The 19799-nt window shown below is 41.6% G+C and overlaps 1 protein-coding gene across 5 annotated transcripts in view; it reads left to right on the top strand.

The window, feature by feature from the left end:
- LOC125463188 (GTPase KRas) overlaps positions 1-19799 on the top strand; it is a 53321-nt gene that overhangs the window by 31877 nt on the left and 1645 nt on the right. For 3 of the 5 annotated variants that reach the window (XM_048554072.2, XM_048554074.1, XM_059654706.1), the window contains exons 3-5: positions 3733-3864; positions 12407-12585; positions 13669-13828. In XM_048554072.2, the coding sequence (XP_048410029.1) occupies positions 3754-3864; positions 12407-12585; positions 13669-13828 (450 nt within the window). In that variant the 5' untranslated portion in view covers positions 3733-3753. Of the gene's footprint in view, positions 1-3732; positions 3865-12406; positions 12586-13668; positions 13829-15037; positions 15159-16466; positions 16468-19799 lie in introns of all 5 variants that reach the window. The other 2 variants (XM_048554076.2, XM_048554073.1) reach the window with 2 other exon arrangements.

Below are 19799 nucleotides of genomic sequence, written 5' to 3'. Positions count from 1 at the left end.
AAATCAGCATTGAATAAGAAAAAGTCCTAAATGGCAACTAGTTTGTTTTAATTTCTTCGCTGGCCTTTTCAGTAAGAATTGAAATAATTTCACCATCTGGTACAAATCAGCCAAGTTTTCATTGAATAGCACATCAGACTAGGGGCTGAATGGCCTTCTCCCATTTCAAGTTTAAAACAAGTTCTGGTGTCTGATGAACTGAGTAATCAGAGTTGCTGTAGACGTTTATTTTTAGCACTATCTGTCACAGTGACACTCCCAAGTATTTTCAGTGGAGTTCTGTTCCTTTTAGGTGTGGTTATTAATCTCCTCTTCCTCTGGGTTTTGGCTCTGTAGTTTTCTGGGAATTGGGGCTGAGGACTTGGGGTTACTGGCAGGAATACACATACCATTCCTTCCTGCAATTGAAGCGTAAGCTCTTGTCATTAATACGAGACACTTTTAAAACCTTTTAGCCAACACTCGGAGCCATCTGTAACTGGCTGAGTACCATTCAAAAGATCAATTGAAATTAGTCTTGAATTATCTGACCACCCTTAGTATGAAACCTTTTTAAAACGCTAAATCTTGTTTTTTTTTAAATACCCACCATATATTGTTAATCCTATTAGCCATATTTCATTGAATGACAAAGCAGATGCTGAGCGGAATGGTCTACTTCTGTTCAGAACTGTACAGCACAGTACATCTTCTAGCCTTCAAAGCAAGTCCGTGTGTGTGTGTGTGTGTGTTTATAGGTCTGCATTGCTTTGCTCTTTAAAAAGATAACAGCACCCTGTTTCAAATGCTACGGGCAAATCCTGTGCAATTCTGTATAACCTTGGGTCAGAATCATTCTCATTAAGATTGTGTTGTTTTTTTTGATTTTCTATTTCTCAAAAGTTCAAGTCTTAATCTAAGACACTAGCCTTTCAGCCTCTGAGCAGGATGGGGGATGGGTAAAACTGAATACTGAAGCCTGGCTCGTGATCAGGTCAGAGAGCAGTCTGCTGATGCCAATCTTTTCACTAATGACGTGAATTGTCCAGATTTCACACATGTGCCCACTGATGTTTACATGCCTATTCAGTCTTTTTCAAAGTAAAAACGCTTTGTACTGTCATAACTGAAATAATTGAAGACTCCTGACATTTAGATGTAACAAAATAATTCTGGGAAATTTAAAATAGAGGTTGAAATAAGTAATAATTCTGTCTTTTTGTGACATAAATAACTGATTATAGATCAGGCCCTTACTCAAACGCTGTCGCAATCATTTTTTTAATGTACTGACGCACTGTGGGAGTTTTAAAGGCATGGTTTGCAGGTTATATTGTGTTACTGAAATAGATTTGGCCTTGTTTTAAATAACTGCTTAGGTGTATGACAAATCTGAACTCTTCAATTGCTCGACAACAGCGTTGTTGAAAGGGTTTGCATTAGAGCAAGCGTTTGTTTCTAATTAGTGCCTTTTCTGACCTCTGGCCATGCTGAAGTGCCAGGTAGCCACTGACTTTAAAGCACTGTTGTAATGTAGGAAATGAGGCAGCCAATTTGTTCTTAACCTGGTTTGTAGAATCCTGCTATTTTCTTTATATATACGGATTTTGGTAAAAAGATTTGCGTATTTGCCAGGACAGTGGGAGATATCTCCTGCACCTCTCTTAGAGAGACTGGGAATGTTTTTCCTGCACCTGTGAGGGCAGCTTGGACCTTGGCTTGGTGTCTCATCTGAATGGCAGCATCAGTGACAGTGCAATACTGAGAGAGTGCCACGCAGAAGTATGAATTCAAGTCTCTGGAATGGGAATGAACTCCACACTTGAAGTAATAATTGCTACTCAGCCATGGCTGACACCGAAATCCAGCTCAGCAATTGCTGAGTAATATTGCACAGTGTCTATCGTTAGGGGTGACAAGTTTTAACTATATCCGAATTCCATAGGGTTCGGATACATGTGATAACATGTACTAATTAAATGGTAGAGCTGTATCAAAAAGAGCTGACTGACCTTCACATTTAGAAGAAAAAGTTCTTGTGTGATAGTACAGTGCTTTTAAGAGATGTTTTCGGTGTTGATCCTCTTGCAGAGGGTGTTGCCACATTGGTACATGAATGCTCGCTTCAGGCGGGAGGCGAGTATGTGGCTTTGAGTTATCCCTGGGCTTGTTTTTAATGAGACAAAAGAATCATGATTGGTGTGGTCAGGGCTCTCTCAGACCCAGAGTTTGCAGGTTTGCTTTCAGTTAGTGAGAAGATATCTGTTCGCTGCTGAGCTAAATGTTTGAGTTGCAAACTGAGAGTGCAAAGCGTTAGAGGCTTCCTCTTAAAAATCCAACGGAGCAGCTTGTTTCTTTCTTGACTGGAGAGAGACAGTATGTGAGGATCATAGCTGTTTTGCAGAATTGTATTTTTACCAAAGAACGTGTTTGTGGGATGCTGCCTACATTGGAACAGTCTATGATTAGTGATTAAATACTACATTAACTATTAAAATACATAACAAGATAATGTTATATCAATTCTTTTTCCTTTTGTACTTTTAACTGTTGAAACGATAAAGTGTGTCTTGATGAAAGCCTAGTGGTAGACCAATTGAAACACACGTGGAATATAGCACCTTTACATTGGCCTTTAGATAAATATAAACGCTGGGGTCTAGGCTATCTCCTTACAGTACTCAGGTGGAGTATAGAGTCTGGTCTGGTCCAGTCCATTTCACATGAAGTACATTAAATACCTGCAGTGTGGAAGCAGGCCATTCAGCCCATCAAGTCCACACCATTTGTCCAAAGAGCATTGCACCCAAAGTCAACCCCCGTGACCCTGTATTTCCCATGGCTAACTCACTAAATACATATCTCTGATACTATGGAACATTTAGCATGACCAATCCACCCTAACCTGCACATCTTTGGACTGTGGGAGGAAACTGGAGCATCCAGAGGAAACACATGCAGATGTGTGGAGACTGTGCAAACTCCACACAGAGAGACTGGATTTGAACCCAAGTCCTTTGCACTGTGAGGCAGCAGTCCTAGCCACCGAGCCACCATGCTGCCCCATACTTGGCAATATGTGGCATGGAAGGCATTGGTCGCAATTATTGTCCACCTTGAGCTGCCTTTGGTTGTATATGGATGGTGCAGTTGTGTTATTTTGGATCTTGAGACCATGCAGACCAGAATGAAAGGCAGGTTTCCTTCCCTAAAGAAAGCGAATAAAGCAATGGTTTTCATGATTTTGCATCAGCCTTATTATTGATGCCAGCTTTATATTTCCAGATTGTTTTGTTCTAAAAAGAACTGAATTCAAATTTGTGATTGAACAATAACTTGCTGGCTCGAGTGTCCTTGGGAAATGTCGTCGGATTAGTAAATCAGAGACCCCGGGCAGTGCTCTGGGCTCAAATCCCATCAGAGCAACCACGGGATTTAGTTTCAATTGATGACTGTCCATGACAATGTTCATTGATTAAACCAATTTGGTGCAGTAATGTCCCTAAAGCAAAGGAAATTTGCTGTCCTTATCAGGTCTGGCCTACCTGTGACTCCAGACCCATAGCAATGTGGTTGATTCTTAACTGCCCTCTGAAATGGCCCAGCAAGCCATACAGTTCAAAGGCATTTAGGATCAGTGACACGATTTCAAGCTGCCACTTCCCAAGAGAGAATAAATAAAGTAACACAATCATTGCACTGCCATGTTTGCTTCTGTTCCTTTGTTGCTAATGTTGCTATTTGCTTACATAGGTCTGTCTCTGAACAAGAAAGATGACCGAATACAAACTAGTGGTGGTCGGAGCTGGTGGCGTAGGCAAAAGCGCTCTGACAATCCAGCTTATTCAGAACCACTTTGTAGATGAGTATGATCCCACGATAGAAGTAAGTTTTTATTTCTCTTCTCTAAGAGACTCATGTTTGTGTTTAAATTCTGTACGTTTAACTTTTAGAAAGGCAACAGAATACTCTGTATAAATATGTCTGAAGTGATGGTTATTGCTATGCTATTGTAGACACTTAGCCTTCAGTTTTACTGGATTATCTGCCCTGCTTGGGTTTCTGATACAGGAGGTAAGTCCATGAGGAAAAATTGAGCAGCAAGCAATACCACCACCAGATGAGTTGGTTGCAAGGGTGCAAAGATTCAAGAATGACATTTTAATAGACCAGAGGAGAGATGACTGAGTGGTACTCATGCAGTTTGTTGTTCAGCGCCTGTCCCACGAAGTGATTCCCAATGAGAGAATAGTGCTGAACTTGATCAGCTGCAGGAGAATATGGAATCTACTCCATGTCTGAACAGCAGTATATTCTGAATGAATTGCAATGTTTGTTCATTATAACTTCAATGAGCCTTGCCTATTCAGCAAGTGGTGGAGGGGGCTGTGAGCACAGTTGGCTTCTTATGCCAAATTAGTTGACTTTGTAGTGTTTTTTTTTTAGAGAACAGCCAGCGCACAGCACACTGTTCTAACACTGGAGGTGCTGGACTGTTCAAATTCACAAGACAGATATTAACAGTAATAAACCTAATTACATTCCTAATTGAAAAAGACACAGCTAATAGGATAAATGGTCAGAGAAACAATGTTGCATTTTGCCCAGTTCCTTTCATGGCATTCCAAAACAATCCACTGTCAATGCAGTACAGTTTGAAGTTTGCGGTCTCTGGAGAAGCGCATTTGTCTATTTGCCAATTTATGTATGCTGAGATCCTGCCATCAGGATTATGTGAATGACAAGCGCTTGCACTTTTGCTGAGATGCTGAGGACTAATGTGACACAAACTAGTACCGCTGCTGCACTTTGAAACTGTGCTGAGATGTTTTCTGTCCCATAGAAATCTAGAGACTGCTTTGAGCAAGTGGAAGGACACTTGAAATAAGTAGAAACTGCGAAACAAAGTCTTCTGTAAAATTATCCTTTCTCTTTTAAGCTGTGCCCTTGGTTATTACTTGCAGCTTAACCCTTTTGCCCCTAGACGTTTACATAGCTCCAACTGATGCTTCACCTCTTGTATACTTAAGTTGCATCCTGGACTTTCAGCAATGACAATTCCAGTACCCTGAATGACATACTGGTGTGATGTGTAGCTTTGCAGTTTTGTTTTATAGTCAGTCTACAGTTGAGGCCCTCTAGTGAAGGAACTGTGTTACTGTAACATGAAGACATCGGCCCAGAATATCCAGCTGTAATAATGATTGTTGTGGTGTTCCGTCATTAGTATAGACTAAAGGATTAACTGTATCAAACCAACAATCATAATTCTTCATGCATTTGCACAGTCATGTCAGTTAGGTTGCATGGGATTGAGACCCAATGGAAGGGGCATTCACAAAGGCCTGTTCTTCTGTACATAGTTTATAGTTAACCAACATAATAGTCTTTCAGCTGAGGTGTTAAACTGGTCTGATTTGAGCAACTGGCTGAACATAACTCCCCTGTTTGTCTTGAAAAACGTGTCATGGTTCTGTTTGACATCTTGACCAATAATTATCTCTCAAAATACAACACAAAAAAAATTCATTATCATGTTCATCGGAGATAGTAAGAACTGCTGATGCTGGAGTCAAAGATAACACCGTGTGGAGCTGGAGGAACACAGCAGATCAGGCAGCATCAGAGGAGCAGGAAAGCTGACGTTTTGGATCAGGACCCTTCAGATTTCTTGGGAAGGGTCTATGCCCAAAACGTCAGCTTACCTGCTTCTCTGATGCTGCCTGACCTTGTGTTCCTCCAACTCCACACTATCTTTTTATCATGATCGTTATCTCTTTGGTATTTATAGCAAAATGCAATATGTATCTTGGCTGTTGTTTCCCCACTTTACAATAGTGACTGCACTATGAAAACATTTAGTTGCCTGTAAACTACTTTGGGACGTTCCTGATGATGATAAAATACTAAAAACGCAAGCACGTGGAGGCGGTGCTTGACTGATGTCACAAGCCTAGTAATCCAGAGATGGGATATGGGTACGAATCCCACTGCGGCAGATGGTGAAATTTGCTTTTGGTTAAACAAAATCAAATTAATTAATACAACTATTGTTGTATAAAATCACCTGGTTCAATCTTGTCCTCTTAGGGAACGAAATCTGCAATCTTTGCCTAGTCTGCATTCATTGACTCCAGATCCACATCAGTGTGATTGATTTGTAAACAGTCTAGTAAATTATTCCATTGGAACTAATTACTACAATATCTATCTGATAAAAGGACTGAAACTGAACAGCCCACCCATTAACAAAAAGAAATTGCTGGAAAATCTCAGCAGGTCTGGCGGCATCTGTGGAGAGAAAGCAGAGTTAACGTTTTGGGTTCAGTGACCCTTCTTCAGAACTGACCACCCAGCATCTTCAAGGTGCTGGAAATGGCAATGGCACACCACAGCTCTGTCCATCTTCAAAGTGCTCCGAACTGACATCAGAGCGATTTTGTATCAAAATTGGAAAAGGTGACCATATGATGTAGGAGCAGAAGTAGGCCTTTCAACCCATCAAGTCTGCATCACGGTTCGATAATGACGAATCTGATAATTCAAAACTTCACTTCTCTGCCTTTGCCCTATATCCCTTGATTCCCTTTCTGATTAAAAATCTGTCAATCTCAGCCTTGAATGTACTTAATCGTCCAGCCTTGACAGACCCCTGCAGTAAAGAATTATGCAGTTTCACTGACCTATGAGAAAAGAAATTCCTTCTCACCTCTCTTAAACGTGCAACTCCCTTATTCTGAAATCATGCTCTCCACTCCTAGACTCTCGCTTAAGGATTTTAAAATAACCTGTCTGCAATAATCTTGTAAAGTTCTCTAAGAATCTTGTATGTTTCAATAAGGTCACTCTCATTCTTCTGAACTCCAATGAGTACAGGTTCCATCTACTCAACCTCTCCTTGTAAGATAGTCCCTCCATACCTATTATCAGCCGAGTGAACCTTCTCTGTACTGTCTCCAATGCCTGTATATCTTTCCTTTTGATAACAGCCCCAAGCTGTTTACAGCAACAAAAACATGAGTTGCTGGCAACGTCTTTGGGAACTTAAACAGCTATTTTGTTTTGAGTTCACTGATCCTTCTCTAGAGTTTGATTTCCAGTATCTGCACTTCACTTTTTTTACTGTTCACCATATTCCAGCTGAGGTCTGATTTAGTGCCTTGTTTTAGCAAAAGCTCCGTACTTGTATATTCCATTCCCTTTGAAATAAAGGCCAACATCCTGTTTGCCTTCCGTATTTTCATGCTAAACGTGGATGCTAACAGTTTATTACTTTGTCCCGCAGACTTGTCAAGCAACAGCCTGACACTGCCTGTAAGGTATGAGTCAATTTCTAGACACCACCATCTCCATTCCTAGCTTTGTTTTGTCTCAGCAGCAGGACAGACCCACCAGAGGTGGTGCATTGTGGTTTACCGTTGGGTAGGAGTTATCCTGGGAGTCCTCAAAATTGTTGGATACCGTGAAGTTTCATGAGAGCAGGTCAAAAATAGGCAAGGAAACCACCTGTCACCCCGAATCAATACTCTTCAATGTTGAACACCACTTGAAGGAGGTACTGAGGATGGCAAGGTTACAGAATGTACCCTGGAGGGATGTTCGACATCACTCTGTGCTGGACTTCCACCTCACATCAAAGTGAAGAGTGCGCTTGATGCTACAAATAGCCTTGAGATGGAATACCCACAGGCCTCGTTCATCGTAGCCTGTGACTTCAACCAGGCCAACCTCGAGAGTGTGCTACCAAGATACCACCAACACGTCTCCTGTCCCATCAGAGGCCTAAACGCCCTGGGCCATTGCTACACACCTACCACTCCATTCCCTGTCTGCATTTTGATAAATCAGACTGTAATGCTGTGTTTCTTCTCTCAGCTTACAAGCAGAAACAGTGAGGTTGTTGACGTGTTCGCCGAGTTGGCATGTTTTTGTTCAGACGTTATTCAGAGTACCCACCATAACGGATTGGACAGTACAAGTTCCAAGTGGAGTAGAATAACATTGCTTCATCAGAGGCTCCACTGATGTCACCTATGATGGTGATGAAACGTCTGAACAAGAACAAGCCAGCTCAGTGAGCAAGTCAACAACCTGAGCTATGGATCTTTGTCAAAACTTTAAAGAAACCGAAGTTAATAAAATGTGAGGCTGGATGAACACAGCAGGCCAAGCAGCATCTCAGGAGCACAAAAGCTGACGTTTCGGGCCTAGACCCTTCATCAGAGAGGGGGATGGGGGGAGGGAACTGGAATAAATAGGGAGAGAGGGGGAGGCGGACCGAAGATGGAGAGTAAAGAAGATAGGTGGAGAGGGTGTAGGTGGGGAGGTAGGGAGGGGATAGGTCAGTCCAGGGAAGACGGACAGGTCAAGGAGGTGGGATGAGGTTAGTAGGTAGCTGGGGGTGCGGCTTGGGGTGGGAGGAAGGGATGGGTGAGAGGAAGAACCGGTTAGGGAGGCAGAGACAGGTTGGACTGGTTTTGGGATGCAGTGGGTGGGGGGGAAGAGCTGGGCTGGTTGTGTGGTGCAGTGGGGGGAGGGGAGATTTTGAAACTGGTGAAGTCCACATTGATACCATATGGCTGCAGGGTTCCCAGGCGGAATATGAGTTGCCTCCCCAAGAGGATCCCCCTCGTTCTCACACACCACCCTACCAACCTCCGGATACCACGCATTATCCTCCGACACTTCCGCCATTTACAATCCGACCCCACCACCCAAGACATTTTTCCATCCCCTCCCCTGTCTGCTTTCCGGAGAGACCACTCTCTCCGTGACTCCCTTGTTCGCTCCACACTGCCCTCCAACCCCACCATACCCGGCACCTTCCCCTGCAACCGCAGGAAATGCTACACTTGTCCCCACACCTCCTCCCTCACCCCCATCCCAGGCCCCAAGATGACATTCCACATTAAGCAGAGGTTCACCTGCACATCTGCCAATGTGGTATACTGCATCCACTGTACCCGGTGCGGCTTCCTCTACATTGGGGAAACCAAGCGGAGGCTTGGGGACCGCTTTGCAGAACACCTCCGCTCAGTTCGTAACAAACAACTGCACCTCCCAGTCGCAAACCATTTCCACTCCCCCTCCCATTCTCTTGATGACATGTCCATCATGGGCCTCCTGCACTGCCACAATGATGCCACCCGAAGGTTGCAGGAACAGCAACTCATATTCCGCCTGGGAACCCTGCAGCCATATGGTATCAATGTGGACTTCACCAGTTTCAAAATCTCCCCTTCCCCCACTGCATCCCTAAACCAGCCCAGTTCATCCCCTCCCCCCACTGCACCACACAACCAGCCCAGCTCTTCCCCCCCACCCACTGCATCCCAAAACCAGTCCAACCTGTCTCTGCCTCCCTAACCGGTTCTTCCTCTCACCCATCCCTTCCTCCCACCCCAAGCCGCACCCCCAGCTACCTACTAACCTCATCCCACCTCCTTGACCTGTCCGTCTTCCCTGGACTGACCTATCCCCTCCCTACCTCCCCACCTACACCCTCTCCACCTATCTTCTTTACTCTCCATCTTCGGTCCGCCTCTCCCTCTCTCCCTATTTATTCCAGTTCCCTCCCCCCATCCCCCTCTCTGATGAAGGGTCTAGGCCCGAAACGTCAGCTTTTGTGCTCCTGAGATGCTGCTTGGCCTGCTGTGTTCATCCAGCCTCACATTTTATTATCTTGGAATCTCCAGCATCTGCAGTTCCCATTATCAAAGAAACCGAAGTGTTGGGATCCAGTACAGAAAGTAGTACAGTGCTGGTTTGAGGTAACGGATAAGCTCCTATATTACTGCTTGGAGTCGGTGAACTGATCGATATTCAAGAATTCAGCAGCCAACCTAAATGAGTGTGCCACTGTCGTCACAGACTTCATCAGTAAGTGTGTAGAGGACTGTGTGCCAAAGAGCTTAATCCAAGTGTTCCCCAACTGGAAGCTCTGGATGAACCAGAAAATCCATTCCCTACTGAAGACCAGGTCTGAGACTTTCAAGTTGAGTGACCCTGACCTATCCAGGAAATCTAGGTATGATCTTCGCAAAGCCATCAGGGATGCCAAGAGACAATACCAGACTAAACTAGAAACCCAGACTAACGACACATACACACTTTGAGGCGAGGCTTATACGATACAATGGGCTACAAAGTGAAATTGAGTAGAATCATTGACAACGATGCATCCCTCCCCGAGGAGCTCAATGCATTCTATGCTCGTTTTGAACAGGTGGTTAGTGAAATGATGCAACCCTGCCCCAACACCACCTGATGCACCTGTACCCACAGTCACTGCTGCAGACATCAGATCAGCCTTCTTGAGGGTGAACCCACAGAAAGTGACTGGCTTGGAAGGAATCCCAAACCATGCTTGCAGATCAAGCGTGGATCAGCTGGTGGGAGTATTTGCAAACATCTTTTAACCTTTCTCTTTTTATGATGCAAGGTTCCCACCTGCTTCAAGAAGACCACTATCCTTCCAGCGCTGAAGGAAAATCAGGCAATAAAACTCAATGACAACCACCCGGTGGCTGTGACCTCCATTATTAGGTAGTGTTTGAGAATTTAGTAATGTACACATCAAATCTAACCTTGTGGTTCCCATTATCTTGGATCTGGAGATGCTGGAGAATCCAAAATAACAAAGTGTGGTGCTGGATGAACAGAGCAGGCCAAGCAACATCTTGGAAAACCTTTTCTGATGAAGGGTCTAGGCCCAAAACGTCAGCTTTTGTGCTCCTAAGATGCTGCTTGGCCTGCTCTGTTCATCCAGCTCCACACTTTCTAACTTCCAGATCACCTTGATCTGCTATAATTTACTTACTGTCACAAATAGTTTCATGGCAGATGCCTTCTCCCTGGCCCCACACTCATCCCATGGAACATCTCTGTCCAGCTCCTATTTATTGACTTCAGCTCTGTCTACGACATCATAATTCCAGCAAAACTCTTTTTCAACTCCTGAGACCTAGGTCTTGGCTCCCTCTTCTGTGGTTGGATCCTTGACTGCCTAATCCATAGACTGCAATCAGTAAGAATTGGTGATAACACCTCCTCTGCAATAATCTCAACACTAGTGTCCTAGAAGGCTGCATGCTCAGCTCCTTACTCTACCCCTTATACATCCAAATTCAGCTCTAACGCCTTTTACAAATTTGCTGATGACACTATGGTAGTGGGTCCGATCTCAAACACTGAGGAGACAGAGTACAAGTAGCCTTGAGATGGAGTACCCTGAGGCCTTGTTGACTGTAGCCAGTGACTTCAACCAGGAGATAGACAGATTAGTGGCATGATGTAAAGACAAAAATCTCCTCCCTCAATGTCAGCAAAATGAAAGAGCTGGTTGTAGACTTTAGGAAGCAGAGTGCTTCTCTGTAGCTGTAGCTCTATATTCTATTCTAGTTCTATTACCCTGATGTGCTTTTGATACATAATTATGATAACCTTGAACCATTCCAGGTCCCCCAAGGTAATCACTTTCTTTCTTTTGCTTCACTTCTGCATTACCTCCCTAGGCAAACTAACTCTTTCTCTGACTAAACTTGCTTTTGCTTTTTAAATACTTTATTATTTATGTATTGAGAATGTGTGAACAGGCATTACACCCTAAAACCAAACTGTGCATACAAGGTCTTACAGTCCACAATAGAGATAAATGAACAATTTGGGGTGTTGATCGAAGGAAGTATATTGACCAGGACAGTGGATGAAATAGCCTGCTGATTTAAAAGTGAACAAATGACCACTGCTATTTTAATGGCACATCTGGCGTGCTCCCAGTGGATCAGGATTAAACCTGGGGTGTGGTTTAAACTCAACTTCCTGTTGACTGCCCTAGTCACCTCCATGTCATGCCCTTAATCTAAATGGATTTTAGTTTTTATAACCATTTTGGAAGGGTAGGTTTACATGTGAAACCTCCTTCTGTCCTCTAGGCAAGTCAGGAATTTAAGAGTAGGCAGGCAAAAAACATTATTCAAGAGTGACACTGGCCCTTTTTTTATTGGTTATTTTTATATATATAGCCATCTACCATACTGTTTTGTACATTCTTGTAATTTTCTGTTTATTTTCTCTATTTGCTATGCCTGTTCTCAAATATGGAAGTTACATATTGACTGCTTTTTGGGTTCTGGGAATGACTGAACGAGCGAGTGGATTTAACCAGTTCTGTAAATACTTGAAGATATAATTCAGCTGTCCTGCTGTGGGGTGAAAGTATTTATTGGCTTTTTGGCCAATCCTGAACTTCTGCTTCACTAATAACAAAGTCTTAGAGTACGCGCAACATGTGGCTAATGTTGAATTGCAAGTTCGTTAAGATTCCTCAAGTTCTTGAGTGATGCTTCACGATTATATATCGTTTACTACTTTTGAGGAGGTTGCACCTTTAATGTTCTAACTCATCTTTCATCTGGTTTGTTCTCAGGATTCTTACAGAAAACAAGTAGTAATTGACGGAGAAACGTGTCTTTTAGATATTCTCGACACAGCAGGTCAAGAGGAGTACAGTGCAATGAGAGATCAGTACATGAGGACGGGCGAGGGCTTCCTATGTGTCTTTGCCATAAATAACACTAAATCATTTGAAGATATTCATCATTATAGGTGGGTTTTAGAAGGGGAGTCTGGTTCTTCCACTTTCTAATCCCTATTCTGTCCGACCTGACACACCAAGTGCTGGAAAGTGGGATTAGTGCAGATAGGTTGGTGCAGACTTATTGGGCTGAAGAGTCCCTTCTGTCTTGTATGACTGACTATTTGAGAATAAAGAAAAAGTTTCTGATTTGTTAAAGTGCAATTTACAAGCATCTTTCTCCATGTTAACTAAGGAAGGGAAACATTCACAATGCATTTGTTGAATAGAACAAAGGACTGCAGATGGTGAAAATCTGAAACAGAAATTTCTGGAGAAACTCAGCAGGTCTGGCAGCATATGTGGAGAGAGAAACAGTTAATATTTTGAGTCCAGCGACCTTTCTTCAGAACTAGTTGACTGGACGTGAAAGATAATTCTGAATTAATAGAACAGTTGTTTCAAATCAACATAGGTGAAGTGGCTGACTATGCCATTTAACATTTTAGAAATATTATTTCCACATGAGATCTGGCTGTCTAATAGTTCTGTAGTTTTTTTTCCCCCCCTTCATGAAATGCCACTTCCATAATATTATTGCAGGGTGAGGATGCACGGTAGGTTGGGAAATTGGTCTCTGTCTGCTGAATTCAAATTGAATACAGATTGAAGTGAAGAAAATCCCCATGCTTCTCCCTGTTTGATACATAGGTTTTTCACAAAATGAGTTGGACAGTCTCTGTCTGTTTCTTATGGAACTGGCACAAGAATATCTTAAAATTATGTGGAGATGAACACCAAATGGGATTTTCCAGATTTTGAAACCAGAAACACAAACAATTATGGAGTGTGAATATGTCACAACCCTGCAGCAGAGCTGTTCTCCTGCAATGGGGAGTTATGGCAAGCTGTTCAGGCAGTGTAGGAGCAGTTTTACTCTGCATGTGGCTGTACTTTTTTCCCCTCACCTGAGCAGGCTTAATGTTGGCATTGACTGAAAAACGGCATGTACCCAATGTAATGTCGCTATTCCAAACAGTCAAACCTGTCACCAGAAGAGTGAATTTTAGTATACTTCTGAATTAAGATCTATAAAACTTTGTTTTCCGTTTCAGAGAACAGATAAAACGGGTAAAAGACTCTGATGATGTCCCCATGGTCCTAGTGGGAAATAAATGTGATTTGCCCTCGAGGACAGTAGACACAAAACCAGCTCAGGATCTAGCGCGCAGTTATGGAATTCCTTTCATTGAGACGTCAGCAAAAACGAGACAGGTGAGTATTGGAGCAAAAGCAAATGAACAGAGTTGTGATATAGAACAAGCATGATTTATCTGAAGACTAAACAAAGCATCAATCCAGTTTTGGTCATTGGTTGCCAGCAAATGCTCTGAATAGCTCTCTTTCTTTTAATTATACATCCATTGATAGTGGTATTCTAGGACATCGACATGTCCCAAGTTAGCTTTATAAAAAAACTGCAAATTTTTCAAGCATTAGACAAGACTGAATGCACAGCTGGGACTTAATTTGGCATTTAAACAATCTGTCTTTAACTAATCGGTGGCTGCCCTGTTTGTATAAACTCCCAGCTCATCAGCTTCAGTTTAATAAGTCATCAGTAAAAAAGCTAATGAAAGGAACATATATGGCTGAGTTGTCTTGATGAAATAAATAGATGTGAAATCTATCTTTTGGGATGAATTCCTGTGATAAAAGTTTCATTTGTGTTTCTCACTTTCTGATAAGCATAGAGCAAGAATGTTCCATTCAATTCATTGCTTAATAACACTCATTGAAATGTCTGATATTTTCAATATGTCTGAAAGAACAATTTGTGCATTGTTACGAAAAATGTGTTGCACAATTGTGGATTTGTGCAACTTTGCTTTACAACAGATTCTGTTGCCTGCATTACATCAGTTGTGTAATGTGGTAATGTCTTCTCAATTACAGAAAGCCTTCAAATGATGACTTGTGAAAGTTTTTCACTTGCTGCAATTTTTATTTTGGAAGATGCTACTCTAAATTTTTGTGTTTATTTTGAAATTGCTGCATTGTACTGCTCGATGATGGGGACAAAATTGTTTTGTGTTAACCTCTGTGATTTTCATTGCTCCTTGAACCTCTGCATAATTAATTCATATCTGTACAAGTATCTTGCCTCCTTTTCTGTAACAAAATAATGAGAACAAACCTGAAAGCTTCTAATTTGTAAATTCAGTACTGTGGTGGTGGTTTTTTAAAAAACAAAATCTTTTGAATCTCTGCATGGCTAAAATCACAACTCCTTTGTCTGCTACTGATCGGGGGCAAGGGATAAATCAATTTAATGCTATTCTTCAAAACTTTATTTTAACCTTTTGGACAGAAAATGAACATGGAACTTTGTGAAAATTTCAAATCGTTGCTGAGTTCCTCCAGACCTCCATGCGTTGTACATGTTTTATCTGATTATTGAAGGAGTTGTGTTTTGCAATGCAGAGAGTGGAGGATGCATTTTATACACTGGTACGTGAGATTCGCCAGTATAGGTTGAGAAAAATCAACACTGAAGAGAAGACTGCACGCTGTGTGCCCTTTAAATGTGTTGTGATGTAAAATGGTAAGTTGTGAGCTTCAAAAACAAGACCCTGTGGTTTAGTGGTGGGTGGGGAGAACTTTGTGGGACACATTTATGAACGATGACTTGCATTTGTCCCTTTTTTTTAATGTGATGTTGCCACCAACACCCAAGTGAATTGCTACAATCGTTTGGAATTGTAGAAGGTTAGCACTGCTTGTTTGGTTCATAATGCCTGTAATGAGTTGAAGGGATGATCCACTTACTCCACTCCCTGCTCATTTCCTGCTAATTTGTTTTTTTTTCTCAAAACAAGTTTTCCTCTTTTTTTTTTGAAAATTAAGCTGTTATAAAATCTGATTTCCTCTTTTTTTTTCAGGCAGCACATTTCAGATAATAAAAACTCACTGCATAGGTAAACTTTTTCATCTTTCCTTGGATCTTTTTGGCCACGGATCTAAATTTTGCATTTTCTAGTCATTGTACAACTTTTGCCCAGCTACTCTCTCTCTCCCTCTCTCTCTCTGAACTGTTAATGTTCTATAATTTGAACATTGTTAAATTTCCCTTTTAACTTCTGTTCCTAGGGGTATTTCCAGCTTCTGTGTATTTTCTCCACATACCTGAAGTCTTGACATGTAATAGCATGCTTCAAAGATACATTAGTTTACTGGTACAAAAACTTGTTATATTTAGAATTAGTTTGTCAGACTTTGGAAACCTGTTCAGTAAACGCTTGTGCATTCTGGTGCACTTCTGACATTCATTTCAATGTGCATGATAACAAAATGGGATATCATAAATTTTAATACTGTTTTAAAGCATATTGCACCACAAGAATGTAGGACTTTGTTCATTTTTACATTGTATGGTTGTAACTTCCATGTTAAAGTCCTCACTATTACTTGGAAAAGTAAATTAATGCATTTTTACAACCAGGTATTAATGAATTGTGAAATTGTGCATGGTGCTGTTTTGTCCCTAGTGTAGTGGACTGGTCCAATTCAACACGTTACTAACCACAGGAATTTCTCCAGTACTGAACCGTAACCACTGAAAACAGCAGGAATAACCTGTATCAACGGAATAATGGGATCATATTTGGGGTTGCAAGACTGGAGGAGGAAAATACTGTTGTAGGTTGAAAGGTAGGAAACTGGGAACAAGAATCCTGCAGCTAATTAAAGCGGAAACCCACTGATTCTTGGAAAAACGGACATGGGAGTGTGTTACTTCGTGGGTGATACTGCAAGTGTACTGTGACTAAAATATAAATTGTGGAGTTAGAACATCAGCTTAGGAAAAATAATTATGGAAATTGAACCTCTGTGTGACGTTACTCATACTGAGGGTGGCACACCATATTGCAAAGCTGTTGCCAGACATGTCAAGAAGAAATCCTTGCGGGAGAACCAGTCTAAGGTTCCAGGTCTCAATTTTGGCTCAAGTGCAAAATTCAAAACACACCACTTGTTCTAATTTAAACTGCTAGCACCAAAACAGGACTACCCCATTCACCCCCTCAAGCATTTTCTATCATTAAATAATGGATGAGCATTTACCTCAGTTCCTTGACACTTAACTACTAAAACTGTTGGTTTTTAAATCTCAGATTTGAAATTTTCGATTGACTGCCAGCTTCAATAGTTTGTGCGTTGTTAGGAATTAAATTTCTTTTACCTTTTTGAATTAAGTTGTCTCGTGTCATCATCCCTCACTGAACAATTCAAGTTTCAAGATTGTACTCCCTTTTAACTTGTCCCTGTCATCGAAAACATCAAAATAATTTGTTTCTTCTCTTTGCCTCATCTCCTCTTCCAGCACCCCCACCCTAAAAAAAACTTTAATCTCATCCCTGTAATTTCTATTGTTGAAGAGAATACAAGCCTAATTTATGCTATGTGCTGTCATAATCTACTTTATCCTTTCTCCTTCTAGTAAATCTGTGTGAAGCAGAACTGAATTCCAGATGCAATCTGACCAGATCAATGTGAGGCTGTAACATAACTAATCTTTGGCGTGCATAGATTTTGTCCATTAGCTTTTGGAGATTTCAATCTGGTGTCAATGGGGTGTGTCTCATCCTAAATCTCACTTATTTTAGTGAGGGCTTTGATCGGGTATGGGTTCACATTGGATTATTTGACACTTTTTTTTTGCCCATTTTGAACTCTGCCACAGTTTTACCCATTTGCGGAGGTGATTGCCAAGTGATATTATCGCTGGATTTTTAATCCAGAGACCCAGGTAGTGTTTTGGGGACCTGGGTTTGAATCCTGCCATGGCAGATGGTGGCATTTGAATTCAAAAAAAATAATCTGGAATTAAGGGTCTAATAATGACCATGAAGCCATTATCAATTGTTGGAGAAACCCAGCTGGTTCACTAATGTCCTTTTAGGGAAGGAAGTTGCCATCCTTACCTGGTTTGGCCTACACGTGATTCCAGACTCACAGCAATGTGGTTGACTCTTGACTAACCTCTGGGCAAGTAGGGATGGGCAACAAATGCCACCTGATCAGTGATGCCCTCATCCCGGTGATGAATTTAAAAGGACCTAACCTAGCAAAATTCCATTGCAACTCTCTGGTAGCACCATTTAAATTGTCACAGTATAGATGTAATCATTAAATGTGGATCGATGATACTTCCATCATCCATCTAATCACTTTATAAATACAGTGGAAGATTGAAGCTCCAGAAGAGATTCACGGGAGCTCCACCAGTAATATATCCTGCTAATATGTATGCAATACATATCTACAGCAGTATAGTGGCTCAATGGTCAGCACTGCTGCCCCTAAGAGACAGGCTTCGATTCTAGCCTCTGGTGACTGTCTGTCTCTGTGGAGTTTGCATGTTCTTCCCATGTCTGCGTGGGTTTCCTCCGGGTGCTGTAGTTTCTTCCATCAGTCCAAAGATGTGCAGGTTAGGTGGATTAGTCATAGGAAATGTTACAAGGGAAGGGTAGGGGGATGGGTCTGGTGGGATGCTCTTTGAGGGTTGGTGTGGACTCGCTGGGCCATATGGCCTGTTTCCGCATTGTAGGGATTCTGAGACTAACTCTCTGTCTCCTTCATCCCAATCAATTCTGTATCTGAGTCTTTTGGCAACATGCTGTCATTTGGCTAATTGTCTCTTGAACAGAGCCTATGGATGCCTTCTGGAAGCTCAGATAAATGATCTCTGTAAATATTTCCATTACCTGCCATGTTAGTTGCCTCTAGAAAAAGTTCAGCTCAGTTCATTAAATTCAACATTTCCTTTTCCTTTTTGCAATTCCTTGCTGGCTTACTCCTCCAGTCAATACTAAGTCACTTTGGTTGTAAAAACAGATTCCAGTACTTTCCCTGCAACTGGCATTGGACTAATGGGCTGTAAATTTCTCACCTCGTATCTAATTTCTTCAATTGTGGAGTGATGTTGGCAGTTTTCCAAGGACACTATTCTTGAGCCAAGCACAAATTGGAATATCATGACTAATGCACTAAAAGTTTCCTTACCTTCTAATACAATGGAGTGGATTCTGTTGGTTCCTGGGGATTTATCTTTAGTATTACTGATGTTGAATCTAGTTAGTTAATTCCAATGATTTATTTTTTAATTATTTTCCCTATATTTCTGGTATTTTATTCCTATTCTTTGCAATGAAGTCCAATTCAAAGTAGTTATTAAGTTTGCCAATTAACAGTATCACCTATGTATATCATTAATGTGCTTCCGTTACTCTAACTGCCCTCATTCTTTTAGCATATTAAGGTTTTGTTTTAAAACTAGTGTTCTCCATTTTCATACTTATTCCAAGTTTTTTTTCTTTCTTTCCCCACAACTTACTATTATCTCTGTATTGTTTTGGGTTTTTGTTTTTTCCAATGTCGGAGATCTCTAATGTCACGCAAGTGCTTTCTTTTAACTTATCATACCTCCGGCTAGTTCACCAAGAGATCATTTCATTTTGTTTCATGAGTAGCTCTCTTCATGCTTCCCTGAAATTAAAGGAAAATACTGCAGATACTGGAAATCTGAAATATGAACAGAAAGTCCTCTGGACTCGGACAGTGTTTCTGGAATGCAAAACACTAAGTTAACTTGTTGATTTTTGAACAGGTTGTGATGAAAAGTCATTGACCCAAACCGTCAACTCTTTCACTCCATATGTGCTGCCTGACCGGAGTGTTTTCCAGTAGCTTCCTTATACCATTACAGTTTTGAATTCTGCACTGTTTTGTCTGTCTTTTAAAATAATGTGGAATCAGTTTAAATGTGACATTTGTGTCTGAATAGTGCGAAAACCCTTGTGAAATGGCCATAGTGGAGATTATTGGGCTGTTGGCTGGGTCGTTGCTGCTTTTTTTTTGACCTTTTCCAACAGTTTATTATCATAACTATATTGTGCATTGTAGTGAAAGCCTACAAAATTTGGACTGCAGGAGTTTCACCTGCAGAGTTAGGGTGGTGTGCAGTTTAACCCTCGCAACCAGACGAAACAGTGTGGCTGGGCCTGTTCCTATCATTAACTATGTTGCCATGCAGACAGGAAGGGCACCCTCTGTATTAAGTCCTGTTTCATCAGTATCCCAGCTGGCATTGAACAATGGCTTTGAGAGGAGATAGTACCGCAACATTCCAGCTTAGAGAACATGAGTTAGCAGCTGCTAATAAGAAAACTTAAGAGATTGGTCA

The sequence above is a fragment of the Stegostoma tigrinum genome, chromosome 25, assembly GCF_030684315.1.
Source record: "Stegostoma tigrinum isolate sSteTig4 chromosome 25, sSteTig4.hap1, whole genome shotgun sequence".
NCBI lineage: Eukaryota > Metazoa > Chordata > Chondrichthyes > Orectolobiformes > Stegostomatidae > Stegostoma > Stegostoma tigrinum.
Note: the sequence above shows the minus strand (reverse complement) of the source record. Positions and strands in the feature narration are given on the sequence as shown.